The following is a 17,981-nucleotide window of genomic DNA, read 5'->3' as shown; positions in this document are numbered from 1 at the left end:
CTGCTACCAATCCTCCTCTTTTTGCTAAGGAAAACTGGCCCTGAGCTACTATCCATGCCCATCTTCCTCTACTTTATATGTGGGATGCCTGCCACAGCATGGCTTGACAAGCAGCGTGTAGGTCCGCACCCGGGATCTGAATCAGCAAACCCTGAGCTGCCGAAGCAGAATGTGCAAACTTAACCGCTGTGCCACTGGGTCAGCCCCTGGCTTCTTGTCTTTTTGACATGCTCCCATCCTTTTGTGACATTGCAAGATGCTCCAGGTTCGTCTTATACATTCCCTCCTCAGTCTTAGAATCAGCCACTTCTCCAGTGAGCCCTGGTTCATTTTATTGGAAAATGGTATGAAAAATCAAGGTCTGGGTGCTGGGTATACTAGTTGCTACTAGGGTGTTCTTGCTTCTAGGCTGTCTTAGCTGACAGCTAGAAAATATAGGTGTGCATACTAACCCATTTATATAAGCATATTTATCTATTTGTATGTATTTTAAGCTACACATGAGTTCGTGTGGATATTTCCAACTCAATCCAGTATGACATTGTTCATTCTAGCCACCCTCTCTTGGAGAAGTCCATTTTATAAGAATTCTATCAATGTGCATTTTTAAGTACCATGGAAAATAAGCCTCAATAGTAGCTGACTAATTAGTGAAAATTAATGTATTGGAAAATAAAAATATTAATATTGATGCCAGAGTTGCAGAAGAAGCTTTGGCAGACTCCCTTGTCAAATAGTATAGTCTATTCTTGAATTTATGTGATGGGCCATGATACCTTGCAGTGAAATATAGACCATACCAAAACTTTTCTTCACAAGGTGGAATATTCAACTTGATGAGTCAATTGAGATGAATTAAACACAGCTGTAAATGTTTATGAGCCCTTGAAGTTAACCACAAGAAGAATTTGTATATAATTTCATCAGTGACTCTTCTTGATTTCTTTAAAAATTTTTCCCTAATAGTAATGATTGTGGAAAAAGGCATTTAAAGAAAGTTATCAAGTAAAATCTAAACTACTCTATTTCACTGATCTGTTCCTCCTCTCTGGAAGTAATCAATATTAAGAATGCTTTAATTGTCTGATCAGATAGCGACCACCAAGATCCACATTCTGCAGCCTTGGGACTTTCCTCGGCTTATGCATGTGCCCTGGCACCCAGGAGTTGGCTGAAAGGATCTTTTGCCTTATTACCATAGTAAAAATCACACCCAGGGGTGGAGAGCTAGCATGCTAATGATACATGTGACACAAGTAGTGACATGCTGCCAGACAGTGCAGGCACAAACACAACTCCACCTCTACATGCCATGATGGAAGATGCATCCTCTGCCACAGCCTGATAGTTTGGTTGTTCAGGGAGCCACTTGCCTCTCTCTCTCCCTTCTTCTACTTTTCACAACTGGCTCCCTTGTGCACAAGCTGGTAAACTTTCTAACTCCTCACTCCTGCTCGTTATCTCTCTTGATTTCTATCCTGGGTGATGACAAGAACCCAGGGCACCAGTAACAATCCCACTATTGGAAAAATCTCAGGCTTCGTTGCCTCACAGTGGATGGTGCTTTATCATGTGATTTTTTTCACAGTGTTCTCTACCAAATTAAAATAAAGGATATTGGAGGACGGTGCATATAAAACTTCACTAGAAATCGTGATCTACATTATCAAGTGTACCATGATTTTTATTATTTGATTGTGTTATGGGCACTATCCCCTATAGAAAGAAGTCGAGGGGCTTTAAGAAATGTTTCTTTACTACCTAGTAATAATTTAGAGGGTGACTTTGAGAATAAAGTTTAATCCTTCCATTAGAGTTGATGGCAGATAATAACAATGATAATGGCTACCATTATGAATCATTCCATCTGTAAGGTACTTGCCAATCACTTTGCTTGAGTTAGCTCCCCTAATAAAGGCATACTGAAACCCATGAATAAGCCAGACTCATCATGCAAGGAATTGAAATGAGCATGGTTATGATTAGAGAGAAGATGCCTATGTGTAATTACGGAACTTCTCCTTTGAATAAAGTGTGTTGAAAAATCATTTCAATAACTTTACTTTTCTTGAAGAAACAGTTTTGAAAAATGAAAAATTAATCTCCAAGCTAAAGTGGCAGTATATTTGTGGCAATTGAGGGCCTCTTTCCTTGGATATTTTTTCAGCTGGAGATCTTGATGGCAAATTAATGGATATTGATTCAAGTTTTTAAACGTCTTTTTGAAGTACGTCAAAAGTGTGCAAATCTTAAGTATACAGTTAGAGGAATTTTCACAAAATGAACAGTCATGTAACCACCTAGATCAAGAAAAAAATATTGCTGACACTCAGCAGCTGCCCTCAGGCCTCTTCCAACCATCATTCCCCTCAAAGGAATCAGTGCCCTTATTTCTAACACTATAGGTGAATTTTACCTATCTTTGAACTGATAAATTTTTTTTAACCTCAGTTTCACCAATCCTGGTGATTGATAAAAGATGACAGTTTGAGATATATTCCTGTAATATAATGTTTGGCTATTTTGAACAGTAAAGCATAGACCAGAAGCTACCTCATTATGAAAGTAATTTGTTTTCACATGTTCTTATATCACTGTGAAATTAAAATAAGCTCTAATTATTCTTTTTTTCCTTCTCAACTTAAAAACAGCCTTTGGTGATATTTGATAAGGGCTCCAAAGACATTTTACCAAAAGAAGGGGGCAAGATACACAATTAAGAACTTCTCCCTAGGTAGATCAGGTGGTGTGATGTGCCTTCCCAGGTAGGAGATTACACAAAGGCACCAGGGTGGCACCTGGCTGAACTGAACAGTGCATTTTGTTAGAGCCAGACAGGGTTAGACCAAATGGTGAAAAATATGTTTGGTTTTTTTGCTGAGGAACATTCTCCCTGAGCTAACATCTGTTGCCACTCTTATTTTTGCTTGAGGAAGATTAGCCTTGAGCTAACATCTGTGCCAGTCTTCCTCTATTTTGTATGTAGGTCACCACCACAGCATGGCTGCTGATGAGTGGTATAGATCCACACCTGGGAACTGAACCCGGGCTGCCAAAGCAAAGCACACTGAACTTAACCACTAGACCATGGGGCCAGCCCCCAAAAATGTGTTTTCATGTCAACTTTTGCTTGTTCTTTCTCCAGAAAAAATAATCCACTTTTCTGGACCGTTGTTGCTGGGGACCATGACAGAACCCTGAAAGAATCAACTGAGCAAGTGAGAAATGTTTTTAAAGATCATCTGCCTGTACTCTGAGTGTTGTCGCATCCCAGGGAATACCTTTAGCTAAAATATATAATAATGTATTAATCTCCTGGTGCCCCCTTACACTTTATCATATAATACCAATATTTAAAGATACCATTTGAGATCACATTTTAATGTGAGAATTAGGTGAGTTTGCTCAGGAAATACAAATTTAGGTCCATGTACCCAAGTACACATAATCTGTTTTCTCCAGGACTTCCACTCTTCAGAAAGCGGTCCTTGGCCTCCTGCAAATAATAAACATAGATTGCCCTTTAAAATTTAAAATTTAAAATAAAACCTCAGTCATCTTCATGGCTGAGGTGTGGAAATGTAGAGATTTAAGATTATTTTGGACGATTATGCAAGGAAGTAGTTTGACTCATTGGCTTTATCTTGTAATTCGATTGCTTGGCAATGATACAGGTGAGACGTGTAAAGGACATCATGGTCCATGAAGACTTTGATAGACTGACCTATGACTCTGACATCTCCCTTATACAACTGAGCTCTCCCCTGGAATTCAACTCCATGGTGGGACCAGTATGTCTCCCACACAGCGTGGAGCCTCTGCTTTCCTCTGAGATCTGTGCTGTGACTGGATGGGGATGCATTAGTGAAGGTAAACACTTTACTTTTGTGCAAACAATACTGCTGGTTGATATTTTGGAGAATATGTCATGGAAATGATATCAAGCATTATCTGCTTTAGCCCTTCTTCCTTCTGAGAGATAGAAACCATGTTTTATTTAGCTGTAATAGCTCATCAAATTACAGAAGGGGCTATTTAATATTTTTCCATCAGGGTGACTTAATTATAGGTAGGCTAGATCTATAAAGGGCCAGATAATGTTTCTTAGGCCTTGTAGGCCATATAGTCTATCTCACAACTATTCAACTCTGCCGTTGTAGTGCAAAGCAGCCATAGACATTATGTAACAGAATGAATGTGGCTGTGTTCCAAAAGAACTTCATTCATGAAACTGAAATTTTATAAAATATTCTTGTGCCATGAAATATTATTCTTCTTTGGATTTTCTTTTCAACCATTTAAAAATGTACAAGCCATTATTAGTTCATGGATTGTACTAAATAGGTCCAAAGATGGGACGGTGGGCCTGGCATGGAATTGGCCCACTGGCTGGGCTTTGCTGAGCCCTGGGCTAGAGGATAGAGTTCTTAAAGCCATGGCAAAGCATTGAAAGATCTGAATGGGCTGATGTTTGTTTTTTGCTCTTTTTCACTGTGTAAATAATTTTCTTTTATATTTTCCTTCTGTTTATGTCTCATTTATTTAGAATCTCTGAGCTTGAGGGAGAGGGGAATTTATCTTTGACTGTGTTCAGTGTTTATGTTCCTGGTTTACTGTGCTACCTGCAGCCAAATTGCATATTCCTAAAATCTTCACAACCACCATATGAGGAGATTTTATCCCCCTATTTTGTGAATGAGGAGATTATGGCCCCCTAATTTAAGTATTTTGCTAAGATCCCATGGCTAATAAATATCAAAGCTAGGATTTAAAATCAGCGTGGCTTCTCTGATAATCCTTGAGTGGCTTTTTGTTACATTCCCAATAAAGTCTGGACTCCTAGCCTGACTTTGAAAGCTGTATGCGATTTGGCCTCCACATAACTCTCCAACCTCATTTCCTCCTGTTGTCCTCTTGTTGGCTAACCTTCAGGCATCATGGTCTTTGTTCTTCCTCTTGAACACCAAACTTGTTCTGCTTTCTCAGGCTCTGTACTTTATTTCCTTCCACGTGGAATGTTCTTATTCTAGTCCTCTCACAGCTGCCCCCTCCTCATTCCATTCTCAGATCAAATCTTCTCAGACCACTTTGCTGCAGCCGGACTGTCCTTCCATCACTTTCTGCACTACCCAGTTTTATCATCTCATTGCACGTACACGTACTTGACGTTATTTTATATAATAATGTCCTACATCTCACCCATTAGAGTGGGGGCCTCTGGGAGGCAGATCTCCACCTAATTTACCACTCTCTCCCTGAGGGTAGAAGTCTACTTAGAATAAATACTCAGTAAACATTTATTGACGGATTGGCTTCAAGGCCCTTGTTCTCTAACACCTTCAACCTTCACCAACTCCATGACCACCAGACAACTGAGAGGTGGTTGCAGTCTTACAAAAGGTGAACTCATCCTTTCAATCTCGGAGAGAAGAGGAGTTCTTGATTTTGAGACATAGGAAGCGACACTGATGGGGATAGTCCCTGAAAAGGGGATTTTATTTTATTTTATTTATTTATTTTGAGGAAGATTAGCTCTGAGCTAACATCTGCTGCCAATCTTCCTCTTTTTGCTGAGGAAGACTGGCCCTGAGCTAACATCCATGCCCATCCTCCTCTACTTTATATATGGGACGCCTACCACAGCATGGCTTGCCAAGCAGTGCTATGTCCGCACCTGGGATTCGAACTGGCGAAGCCCGGGCCGCCAAAGCGGAACGTGTGAACTCAACCACTGTGCCACCAGGGCGGCCCCAAGAGGATTTTAAATACATTAAATTATTTATGTATTAGATTAATACATTAAAAAGAGGACAAGATTTAAAGTCCGACCCAGGCTTGAGTCCTGGTTCTGTCCCATAGGTGCTGGGAGATCACATTTTCAGAGCTCTGACTTTTCATGCCTGAGATCAGTGTGAGAGCCCACCTCACAGTGTTGTTGTAAGTCTTATTAGGCTGGAGTAAAGGACTTTATAAATATTAAGGTACTATATAAGTGTAAAGTAATTTTTATTAATTTTTTCAAAAAGATACAGGGCTATAAAATACTAAATTTATCTTTTTTAATTAGTCATAAGTCTAAAGTGATAGAATAAGTCATGCAAAATACATGTTAACATAGGCCTGCCTGAGGGTCAGGTAGGAGGAGAAATTCTTCAATGTTCATCATTAGTGTCATCTTAAATCAGTGTTGAGATTTAGGCCTCAGTGATAATAGAGGACAGAGGAATATGATTTTGGTTTATATTAGGAAATCATATAAACATATTGTTATTACATACTTATATATTTACATAAAATATTTATGTGTTTAAATGTATAACCATATATATTTCTAATAATATGTCATGTATAATACCAATTCATATCTTGCTGAGTTTCTCTTTCTGAATTCTTATGTAGCAATATTTGAAACACTAACATTTAAATCAGAAATAAGCTAGGAAAGAAGTGTTTCTGGTCCTGTTCTCCTGCCGATGGACTTCCTTTACAAAGATGCCACATCTGGAAATGACGATATCCTACATAAGACACTTGTAATTTTTGGTTCAGTATTCTACATCAGCTTAGACAAAACCGAAGGATTGCAATTATATTGGTGCAAAGCAAGTCTGAACTTAAATACATTCCCTTAACATCACTTGGTCCCTGCTTTGTTATCAAGCTCTCTTTCTGAATCTGTTTCTTAATTTGGTGGAGGCCTAGCCAGTCGCTTACAGCAGATTCAAGTGCCCGTGTTAGAGAGACAGGTCTGCGAACGCACTTACTATTCTGCTCACCCAGGAGGGATCACAGAGAAGATGATCTGTGCTGGCTTTGCAGCGTCTGGAGGGAAAGATTTCTGTCAGGTGAGAGGATTCTGATTTTGCAGAGGAAGATGAGAAAGTTGTCATCTACTGGAGATTCTCTTTAGACAGGAGGAAACCACTCTCAAAGCCAGACAACCTCCGTAGCCTGTGCCTCTCAGCATCACACCACCCTACCCCTACGTGAAGGCCAGTAGGACAACAGAAACAGTGAGTTACTTAATCCAAACTTGCTGAGATGGTGGAGAGGGGGCAGAAGCATCCATACAGCCAGGGCAACTTGGGTGCATAGAGGAGCCCATGAGGAGGTAGGAGATGGCAACACCAGTAAATTGGCCTGCAGGTGGGAAGATGTGTTCAGATATATTTAAGGCTTTGGGTAAAGGGGAATGAGCAAGTAAGGATTCTAAATTAGTGTAGCCTACTTATGACTTGAGTTTTGTTGTTTTAAACTGTTTATCTCCTGTGTACTCACACTTAATTTTCCTCCACAGGAATAATTTTTAAAATAAAATTATCACAAAGAAGAAGATGAAAAATTTTGAAAAAAAATGGTTTTCATATGCAGTGAAAAATAAATCACAAAGCAATAGTTTAATTTCAGTGTTCCTACAGAGGCACAATGCAGTACCAAAAAGGGTTTCTAACAGTCTGCAGCCCACCTTTAATGTAGTCTGGATTTGAGGCAGCCCATGTAGAGGAAAGTTTGGGTCTGAGAACAGACAAACTTCTCCAGATTTATCATTTCGTACTGGTCTAGAGTAGAGAGGGAAGAAAGAACGAATTTCTAGTCTTTGCAGCTTTTTGATAGTTTTTCCCCCAACTCAGTTAAGGAACATGAACCAATGGATGTCATCTCTACGTGGAGAAGACTGGGCATTAATCTGGGTAGAAGTCTTTCCATGTGAAAATATGAAGAGAGAAGGAAAGAGGTCCCCTCTTAATAAAGAGGTCCCCTGAATATAAATTTATTGTAGTTTAACCCTTTCATGGCGTCAGGCACTGCTCAAATTTGTTTTATTTTACATATCTTGATTTGCATTCCCCAGAAGCAGACCCTGAGACAAGGATGCAAGTGCAGTGGTCTGTGAAGCAAGTGCAGGTGTCACTGGCAGCACAGTGAAGATGTGTGATAGGGATGGGAAGGCAGCCAATCTAGAGTGTGCTGTTAAGGCAGCTACCACAGGGAGGGACTGCCCTTAATCCTGCAGTGATGCAAAATACACGCAGCATATTTGTCCCATCTGAGGGATGAGGGAGCTGGAATATTGATACACCATTTCTCCAGAGTCATAGCTTCAGGGCTGCAGGCGGGGCACTTCCCACACTTCTGGCCCAACTCCTGGGCAGGTGGGGTAGAGGGAGGAAAGCCCTTAGGTGCAGAGGCAGGATGTGGACCGCAAGATCTGAGGAAGGTGGGAATGGCACTCACATTGTCTGCTAGAGGACATAAATGTTCTATTATAAACACCAGTAGAAAAGTACTCTGAACTGATGTGTTCATTCTTCCCCTTTTGAGGGATGGTTTTTCTTCTCGCTTTGAATCAAGAAACTCACAAATACCTCTGTCTCTGTCATATTTGACAGCATCTAACATTAAGGGAAGACCTTAATTTGTATCAAGAGAGCAAAGAAGAACTACAGGGGGGATGAGGTCCGTGTCAGAGGTGACCCAAATATCGTGATCTTGGTTGTCACCTATTCTTATTTCAGCTGCATCCAGCTGTCCCTTTGGCTGCAGCATGACCAAATTTATAGTCAGTACAAGGGAAGCAAAATAGGAGTTGAGATTCTGAGTAATAAATGTGGCTAGCTTTCTTCTACAAAGAACACTGAATTACTAAAAGGTGACTTATGAAACTTGCTTAGATAAAATGGACTCTCATATTTCTATCAGGTAATTGAGTTTTCCCTTCCTGTGAATGCTCAGAGGTAATGGACCTGCTAATGTAATTTCTCATCCGAGAAGGTGAAAATCAGAATGTTGGACTGCAGAGATGTGGGAGTTTCAGATATGCAATGTAGAATCCTGTGATTCTTTGCTCACAACAAATTTTAGACTTTAGATTTTTTTTAAATTTCAAGTTCTTTGACCTACAATGTGAACTCTATCTTCACAGTGATATATTTCCCAATCTACTTCATACTTCTCTCCTCTTGCTTACTATATTTCAGCCACACTGAGTGCCTCCTGACCTCTCACTTCATCATATCCTTGCCTAACTTGGGGCCTTTGCCCACATGTCAATTCTGCATAAAATGCTATTCCTCCAGGTTTTTGAAAATCTAGCTCCTTCTCATCCTTCATCCATCAGCTCAAATGTTATTGAAACTACACACACATACATGTGCATGTAAGTACACTTCCACCTACCTTTATTCTCTACTTTTCACTCTGAATATTTCCTTTATAGAGATTATCACCATCTATACTCTTTCTCAGAGTTCCTAGCTCATGGTAGGCACTGAATAATTTTCAAAGTAATTAATAGGTACAATTTGTTTATTGAATATTTACCATATGCTAGGCTCTGTGGTAAACACAGGCAATAAAAGATAAATTAGACAAGCTCTTTCACTGTTGTGGAATGTTTGTAATTGCCTGGAAAATTCTATATTGGCTATGTTGTTGCTGAATGAATGATTGATTTTAAAAAACTCGGAAAACCTGATTTGATACATCAGACCATTTTCAAACTCTAAGAGGGTCTTAAATATAATCTTATTTTATGTGGAAAGAAATTCAGCCCAGAGAAAGTGTTAATTGTTCTATATTACAGGCTAGGAAATCTATCTCCTTACTCCAAATTGAGGATTTCTTCTGAGAAATTCCTCATTTAAAATAAACAGCAATATCAAATATGTCATCAGCTCAGTTTATTTTTTAGGAAGACAATTAAATTTAGGGTTTAGTTTGGTCCTAAATACATTTGTGCAAAAAAAAAAAAAAAAAGGCCTGATTAAAAATCAGAAAGGCTACCTTAAAAAAATTGCAAATCCTATGTTGTAAGGTTTGGGTTTTTTCAGTTTTGAGATATAATTGACATATGACATTGTGTAAGTTTAAGATAAACAATGTGATGATTTGATACACTTATATATTGTGAAATGCTTTCCACAGTGGGGATTAGTAAACACCTCCATCACCTCACATAATTACTATTTCTTTCTTGTGCTGAGAACATTTAAGATCTACTCTCTAAGCAACTTTCAAGTATATAGTACAGTATTGTTAACTATAGTCACCATGCTATACATTAGATCCCCAGAACCTGTTAATCTCATAACTGGAAGTTTGTGCCCTTTGAGCAACATCTCTTCATTTTCCCCATCGCCCAACCCTGGTAACCATCATTCTGCTCTCTGTTTCTGTGAGTTTAGCTTATTTATATTCCACGAATAAGTGATATACAGTATTTGTCTTTCTCAGTCTGACTTTGTACTTAGCATAATAACCTCAAGAACCATCTATGTTGTCACAAATGGCAAGATTTCCTTCTTTCTCATGGCTGAATAATATTCCATTTTGTATATATACCACCAGTTCTTTATCCATTCATACTTTGATGGAAAAATAGATTGTTTCCATATCTTGGCTCTTGTGAGTAAAAGCTGCAATAAATATGGAGGTGCAGATACCTCTTCTATATCCTGTTTTGATTACCTTTGGCTATATACCTAGAAGTGGAATTGTTGGATCATACGGTCATCCTATTTTTAATTTTTTGAGGAAGCTCCATATTATTTTCCATAGTGGCATACCAATTTATATTCCCACCAACAACAGTGCAAAGGGTTCTTCCCTTTCTCCACATCTTTGCCAACACCTTTTATCTCTCATCTGTTTTTTGGGGTTTTTTTAGATTTTACTTTTCCGTTTTCTCCCCAAAGCCCCAGAGTACATAGCTGTATATTTTAGTTGTGGGTCCTTCTAGTTTTGGCATGTGGGATGCTACCTCAGCATGGCTTGATGAGTGGTGCTAGGTCCATGCCTACGATTCAAACCCACAAAACCTTGGGCTGCCGAAGCAGAGCATGCAAACTTAACCACTGGGCCACGGGGCCGACCCCTATCTCTTGTTTTTTTGATGACAGCCATTCTAACAGGTGTGAGGTGATATCTCATTGTAGTTTTGATTTGTAATTCCCTGATGATTAGTGATGTTGAGCACTTTTCATGTACCTGTTAGCCAGCTGTATGTCTCCTTTGGAAAAATGTCTATTCAGATCATCTACTCATTTTCAAGTTGTGTTGTTTTTCGTTATTGAGTTGTATGAATTCTTTTAATATATTAGATATTAGCCCCTTGTCAGATACATGGTTTGCAAATATTTTCTCCCATTCCATAGGTTGTCTTTTCATTTTGTTGATTGTTTCTTCTGATGTGTGGAAGAATTTTAGTTTAATGTCCTACTTACTGATTTTTGCTTTTGTTGCTTGTGCTTTTGGTTTCATATCCAAAAAGTTGTTGCCAAGATCACTATCAAAGATCTTTTCCTGTATGTTTTCTTCTAGGAGTTCCATGGTTTTGGGACTTACATTTAAGTCTTTAATCCATTTCAAGTTAATTTTTGTGAATGGTGTAAGACAGGGGTCCAATTTCATTCTTCTACATGTTATCCAGTTTTCCCAACACTGTTTATTGAAGAGACTATGTTTTCCCCATTGAGTATAGATGGTCCCAAAATTACAATGGTTCAACTTACGATTTTTTTACTTTAAGATGGTCCAAAAGCAATATGCATTCAGTAGAAATTGTACTTCAAATTTTGAATTCTGATCTTTTCCTGGGATAGTTATATATGGTACGATACTCTCTCATTATGCTGGGCAGCAGCAGCAAGTCACAGCTCCCAGTCAGCCACATGATCATGAGGGTAAACAACCTATACACTTAGAACCATTCTGTACCCATGCAACCATTCTGTTTTTCACTTTCAGTACAGTATTTAATAATTACATGAGATATTCAACACTTCATTATAAAATAAGCTTTGTCTAAGATGATTTTGCCCAACTGTAGGCTAATGCAAGTATTCTGAACGTGTTTAAGGTAGGCTAGGCTAAATAATGATGGTCAGTAGGTTGGGCATATTGAATGCATTTTCGATTTATGATATTTTATACTTATGATGGGTTTATCAGGATGTAAGCTCACCATAAGTCAATGAAGATCTGTATTCTTTGCTCCCTTCTCAAATATTAGTTGGCTGTATATGTGAGGGTTTTTTTCTGGGCTCATGATTCCGTCCCATTGGTCTATGTGTTTATTTTTATGTCAGTACAACACTGTGTTGATTACTATAAATTTGTAATATATTTTGAAATCAGGAATTGTGGTGCTTCTGACTTTGTTCTTTCTCAGGAATGCTTTAGCTATTTGGGGTCTTTTGTGGTTCCATATGAATTTTATGATTGTTTTTCTATTTCTGTGAAAATTACCATTGGAATTTTGATTATGGACTGCATTGAATCTATAGATGGCTTTGAGTAGTATGGACATTTTAACAATATTAACTCTTCCAATCCATCAACATGTGTTATCTTTCCATTTATTTGTGTTGTTTTCAATTTCTTTCATCAAAGTCTTATAGTTTTCAATGTAGAGGTCTTTTGCCTCCTTGGTTAAATTTATTCCTAAGTATTTTATTCTTCTTGAGGCTGTTGTACATGGGATTGTTTTATTTATTTTTTTATATATATTTCATTGTTAATATATAGAGGCACAACTGATTTCTGTGCGTTCATTTTGTACCCTAAAATTTTACTGTATTCATTGATTAGTTCTAACAGTTTTTTGGTGGAGTCTTTAGGATTTTCTGTATATAAGATCATATCATCTGCAAATACAGTTTTACTTCTTCCTCTCTGATTTGGATGCCTTTTATTTCCTTTTCTTGCCTGATTGCTCTAGCTAGTACTTCCAGTACTATATTGAATGGAAATGGTGAGAGTGCACACCCTTTTCTTTTTCCTGATCTTAGAGGAAAAGCTTTCAACCTTTCACTGTTGAGTATGATGTTAGCTGTGGATTTGTTATATAAGGACTTAATTATGTTGAGATATGTTCCATCTATGCTCAATTTGTTGAGAATTTTTGTCATGAAAGGATGTTACATTTTGTCAAATGCTTTTTCTGTTCTATTGGGATGATATGATTTTTAACTTTCATTCTATTAATGTGGTGTATCACATGTATTGATTTGCATATGTTGGACCATCCTTTATCACTGGAATAAATCCCACTTGATCATGGTGCATGATCCTTTTTCTTTTTTTAAAGATTTTATTTTTTTCCTTTTTCTCCCCAAAGCCCCACAGTACATAGTTGTATATTCTTTGTTGTGGGTCCTTCTAGCTGTGGCATGTGGGACCCTGCCTCAGCATGGTTTGATGAGCAGTGCCATGTCCGCGCCCAGGATTCGAACCAATGAAACACTGGGCTGCCTGCAATGGAGCACGCGAACTTAACCACTTGGCCACGGGGCCAGCCCCCTGCATGATCCTTTTAATATGCTTTTGAATTCAGTTTGCCAGTATTTTATTGTGGATTTTTGCATCTATGTTCATCAGAGATATTGGCCTGTGGTTTTCTTTTCTTGTATTGTCCTTATCTTGCTTTGGTATCAGGGTAATGCTAGTCTTGTAAAGTTAGTTTTGGAGTGTTCCCTCCTCTGTAATTTTTTGGAGTGTTTGAAAAGGATTGCAGTTAATTCTCTTTTAAATGTTTAGTAGAATTCACTAGTGAAGGCTTCTTGTCCTGGGCTTTTCTTTTCTTTTTTTTTTCCCTCAAAGATTGGCGCCTGGGCTAACAACTGTTGCCAATCTTCTTCTTTTTTTTTTTTCCTGCTTTTTTTTCCTCCCCTAATCCCCCCCGTACATAGTTGTATACTTTAATTGTGGGTCCTTCTAGTTGTGGCATGTGGGAGGCCGACTCGACATGGCCTAACGAGCGGTGCCATGTCTGTGCCCAGGATCTGAACCCTGGGCTGCAGAAGCAGAGCGTGCAAACTTAACCACTCGGCCACGGGGCCGGCCCCATGTCCTGGGCTTTTCTTTGTTGATGTTTTTGATTACTGATTCAATCTCCTTACTTGTATTGATCTGTTCAGATTTTCTATTTCCTTATGTCTTGATAGTTTGTATGTTTCTAGAAATTTAGTCTTGATAGTCTCGATAGTTTGTATGTTTCTAGAAATTTATCTATTTCTTCTAGGTTATCCAATTTTTAGGTGTATAATTGTCCATAGTAGTCTCTTATGATCCTTTGTATTTCTGTGAGATCAGTTGTAATGTCTCCTCTTTGATTTGTGATTTTACTTATTTGAGCCTACCTGTTCTAAGGTATACAAATAGACAAAGAATAATTTTTTTAAATTAAAGAAATGTGCTATGAATACGTTATTGGTTATTCCTGTTCCAAAACTGAAAGCAAGAGCTCTGATTAAAGCAATTTTCTAGAACACATTTTCTTGATGTTTCAGGGAGACTCTGGTGGGCCATTAGTATGTAGACATGAAAAAGGTCCCTTTGTCCTCTATGGCATTGTCAGCTGCGGAGCCGGCTGTACCCAGCCAAGGAAGCCAGGTGTATTTGCCAGGGTGAGTGTCTTCTTGGACTGGATCCAATCCAAAATCAAAGGTAAATATTTTTCAGATACTATGGAAACAATGCCTCTTTCTTTAAGTGGGTTTGGGAGAGTTGAGTGTGATAGAAATCAGCATTATGAAAGCAAAGACCATAAAGTAGTATTTCATTTATCTTAGTTTCTAAGCACATTAAAATTCAGTAAGACTAAGTTCTCCCTTGGGCAGAGTTTGGATAAAACTCGCTTTTCCTGAGGCTGTTTTAATCCTATATTTGCATTCTCTTTTGACAAAAGCTGCTTTGGTACAGACTACATTTTGTTCTCAGGCTTTTATCTACTTATTTTTAACATGTTCTCTCCAGGTACAGGTCCTGCTTCACTTCAGATAGATAATGAAAGTAAAACCCTAACAAGACAACAATTGCTACCATCCACACCTTCAACAGACAGTGCATCTAGGCCAGGTAATAGATATCCACGTTATCCCATTAATACAGCTAATAAGAACTTATCAAAAAGCACTGCATGTCTGGATCCACTGATTTTCTTTGGAGCACTATAAACTCTGTTTTCATTCTGGCTGGTAGTTTAAGCTGAAAGAAAGGAGAGTTATTATTGTGACTATCTGGGGATCTTTTCTGTCCCAAAGATACAGCTGTTACAGGTAAAAAAAAAAAAAAAAAAATCTTGTGGTTGTGAACAAGTGCTTCAATTTTGGAGAAGTGCATAGAATTATCCTGACCTCTGAGCTATTTATTCCTATATGAACAAAGATCCTTAGACTTTAAGGTATCTTGTGAGGTAAAGACTCTGGATATGAGATGACCAAGACCAGCATCAGAGTTAGTGTTTCTCTTAATTCTCCTACAATTGTCAGTGTCTGTTTGCGAATAGGATCTTGACTTCTAGTTAAAAGTGAGCAGCAACTGGAGAATTAGAAGTCGGTGATAGACTTGCAGGGAGATGAAAGTTCTATGATACCGTTAAGTCTTGGTTTCCAAATCATCAGGATCTTTCCCTTTTCACTCATTTTTGCCTCACCCGCTCCCACATGTACTCAACCCCAATAGAAAGCTAGGCAGAGGTAGAGGAAAATTGAAGAGGATGCACAAGAGAGGGAGAATTGCCGAGTGATGACCTTCCGTCGAAGAGAGGGGATGAGACCTAGTGCCTAGCTGGAGGGTTGGTCTTGGATAGGAGCAAAGAGCAGTTCATCGTAGTTGCTGGATGGAAGGCAGAGTATTTAGGCACTGATGCAGGTACACGTGAGGACAGGAGCTTCCGGCAGTTCTCTTCTAATTGCTTCTATTTTCTCAGCAGATGAAACGGGGTTGTGAAGAGGGTTTGAGTATTTTAAGAAAAGAAGGTATGAAATACTTCTCTAAAAAAGTGACAAGGTGCACGGACTAGGAAAATGTAGTAGGATTCTTGGGCAGCATAAAAGCCTCTTAGATTAATGATCATGAATTTAGAAGGAGACTAATCAGTTAGCTTAGCTGTATGTTTTCGTTTGGAGACGCAGAGGAGTACCACATAGATGCAGAGCAGGTGGAGAGTAGATTCAGTGAGAGTGGGTTTTCCCAAGTATGTAAGAGTATAATGGAATTGAGTATGTGAAGAAGGGATTAAAATGATGGATCGTTGGAATTTAAGCTAGGAAAAGAGTGAAGCAAGGATGAAAGATGAGTTAGGGACAAAGAAAAGGTGCTAGGATAGATGAAGTACAAGTTTCAAAAGGTGGAAGGAGTGTTAAAGGAAGCTGAAAAGATAAAAGGTTGTGGTTGGAGAGAGTGGTGCTTGAAACTGAGATTATGAAAGGCTTAGAGTTATGGCTAACGACCACGTCTCTAGGGACTGGCTATTGGGATGATGGTTGATGTTGAGTGGAGGACAAGATCAGTGCAGTAAAGCTGAGAAATTGAGAAGCTTCAGGGATGGAATCATCATCTATATGGCTATTGAAATCAGCAAGATTTATGGCAGGAATAGTGTTAGAGAAAATGACTGCTAAGGAAGCTTCTAGGAATAAGGAGAAGTAACTCAGGGACCAGTTGTGGGTGGTATAGTCGGACAACAGTGAGTCAAAATGAAAGTCAAAGAGTGATATTTAGATTAAAAGTAAATCTGGAGTCAAGATTGCGATGGAGAGCAGACTTATGTCTAAGATCCTAAAACCTAATGATTTCAATGTTTGAGTTCAATGAACAATTTCAGTGAGTATCTAAGTAAGTTAATGCATATAGAGCACTTAGAATAGAGATGGTATGACCAATGCATAAGGGTTTATAGATGATGGTGGTCATGACCATCTAATGTAGTCTTTGAACTGTCGCATTAAGGCTATTAGAAAATGGACGTTATTAAAATGTAGAGAAGCTATTTCTCATTTGTATATACTCAGAAAAACTTATTCATGCCAGATAAAGTTTTACATATGAAAGGATATTGTTTTGTTTTAGTTCTATGACTATTCTATGAGATAGAATGTTAGGGCTATGCCTTATTTAATACCCACCCACTCCCACAGCTTGCTTTTTACACAAGGGAATTAATGAATCTTAGCAATAGTTTTTTTGAGATTGTTACCCCATTTAGAAAAAGCAGTGACTGGTTGGGAATTCCTTTTCCTGGCAGACTTGTCATGGAGGATTCACATGGAGAGGAAAAAAATTGAAGATTGGAAAAACATGTTGGGGCCAGACTCTGAAAGACCTTGCAAGCTGCTCTGCTTTAGTTGCTTTGAGCAAGGAAAGAATTTAATTCTTTTGTTTCATATACTACCACCAGAATAGAGGACATTGTGGGGAAGATTAGAGGCTGGGAAATCAGTTAGGTTACTATTAAATCAATGTAGACCTAATAAATATCAAAATTAGATCATAGTAGCCATATAAATGAAAAGGAGTATTTTCAAAGAACTAGACAATTAAGTAGGATCCAAATTCTTGTAGCATTTCATTTTCCTCTGCCACTCTTCATCTCTACTGTTCATAAAAGTATATTTACGTATGTTTCTCCTTGGTTAGATTATTAATTTCTCTATGGGAGAGAATATATAATAATATATGTATTAACTAATACTCATACATTAAAATGAGTTAATTTGAATATAGAGTATTTCAATGTGTAATTGCTCAGATTTTTGTCAACGGAATTGACATAGGGGAAGAGCAAAGAGTCAAGGATGTAATCTGAAGAAGGAGAAGCTGATTACAGGGTCAGAGGGCCAGAGAGCTACTGGCATCTGAAGCTCTGCAGATGCCCCTGCAGGTCCAAGTTGCCCTTGGACTTAAAAGCAAGCGGAAGAAGTGAGAGACATTCAGTTGTGTTCAGCAAATTCTCCTTTTCTTGACCTCAGTCACAAACCCCATGTGTGTAATCATTTGTCCCAGCAAGATAAATGCTCACTCAAGTTAGTGAAGCTTTTAGGAACAGATCTTCAGTTACATCTTAAAGAAGGAACGAAATGAAAACATGCTGGACATAGCGAATGCAGTCCTCTGTGTGTTTTCTAAGAAATTTAAAAAATTCAGTTAAAAGTAATTTTAAATAATTATGATTTAAATTCTGCTCCTGCAATCTCATTTCA

The 17,981-nt window shown here is 38.3% G+C and overlaps 1 protein-coding gene across 1 annotated transcript in view; it reads left to right on the top strand.

Annotated features, from left to right (window-relative positions):
- OVCH1 (ovochymase 1) overlaps window positions 1–17,981 on the top strand; it is an 84,101-nt gene that overhangs the window by 27,760 nt on the left and 38,360 nt on the right. Inside the window, 5 exon segments of the mRNA XM_070270346.1 lie at window positions 3,146–3,218; window positions 3,675–3,870; window positions 6,697–6,845; window positions 14,289–14,445; window positions 14,755–14,856. Of these exon segments, the coding sequence (XP_070126447.1) occupies window positions 3,146–3,218; window positions 3,675–3,870; window positions 6,697–6,845; window positions 14,289–14,445; window positions 14,755–14,856 (677 nt within the window).

Source organism: Equus caballus, chromosome 6 (assembly GCF_041296265.1).
Source record: "Equus caballus isolate H_3958 breed thoroughbred chromosome 6, TB-T2T, whole genome shotgun sequence".
Lineage (NCBI taxonomy): Eukaryota > Metazoa > Chordata > Mammalia > Perissodactyla > Equidae > Equus > Equus caballus.
The sequence above is the reverse complement of the archived record's forward strand: the minus strand, read 5'-3'. Positions and strand labels throughout refer to the sequence as shown.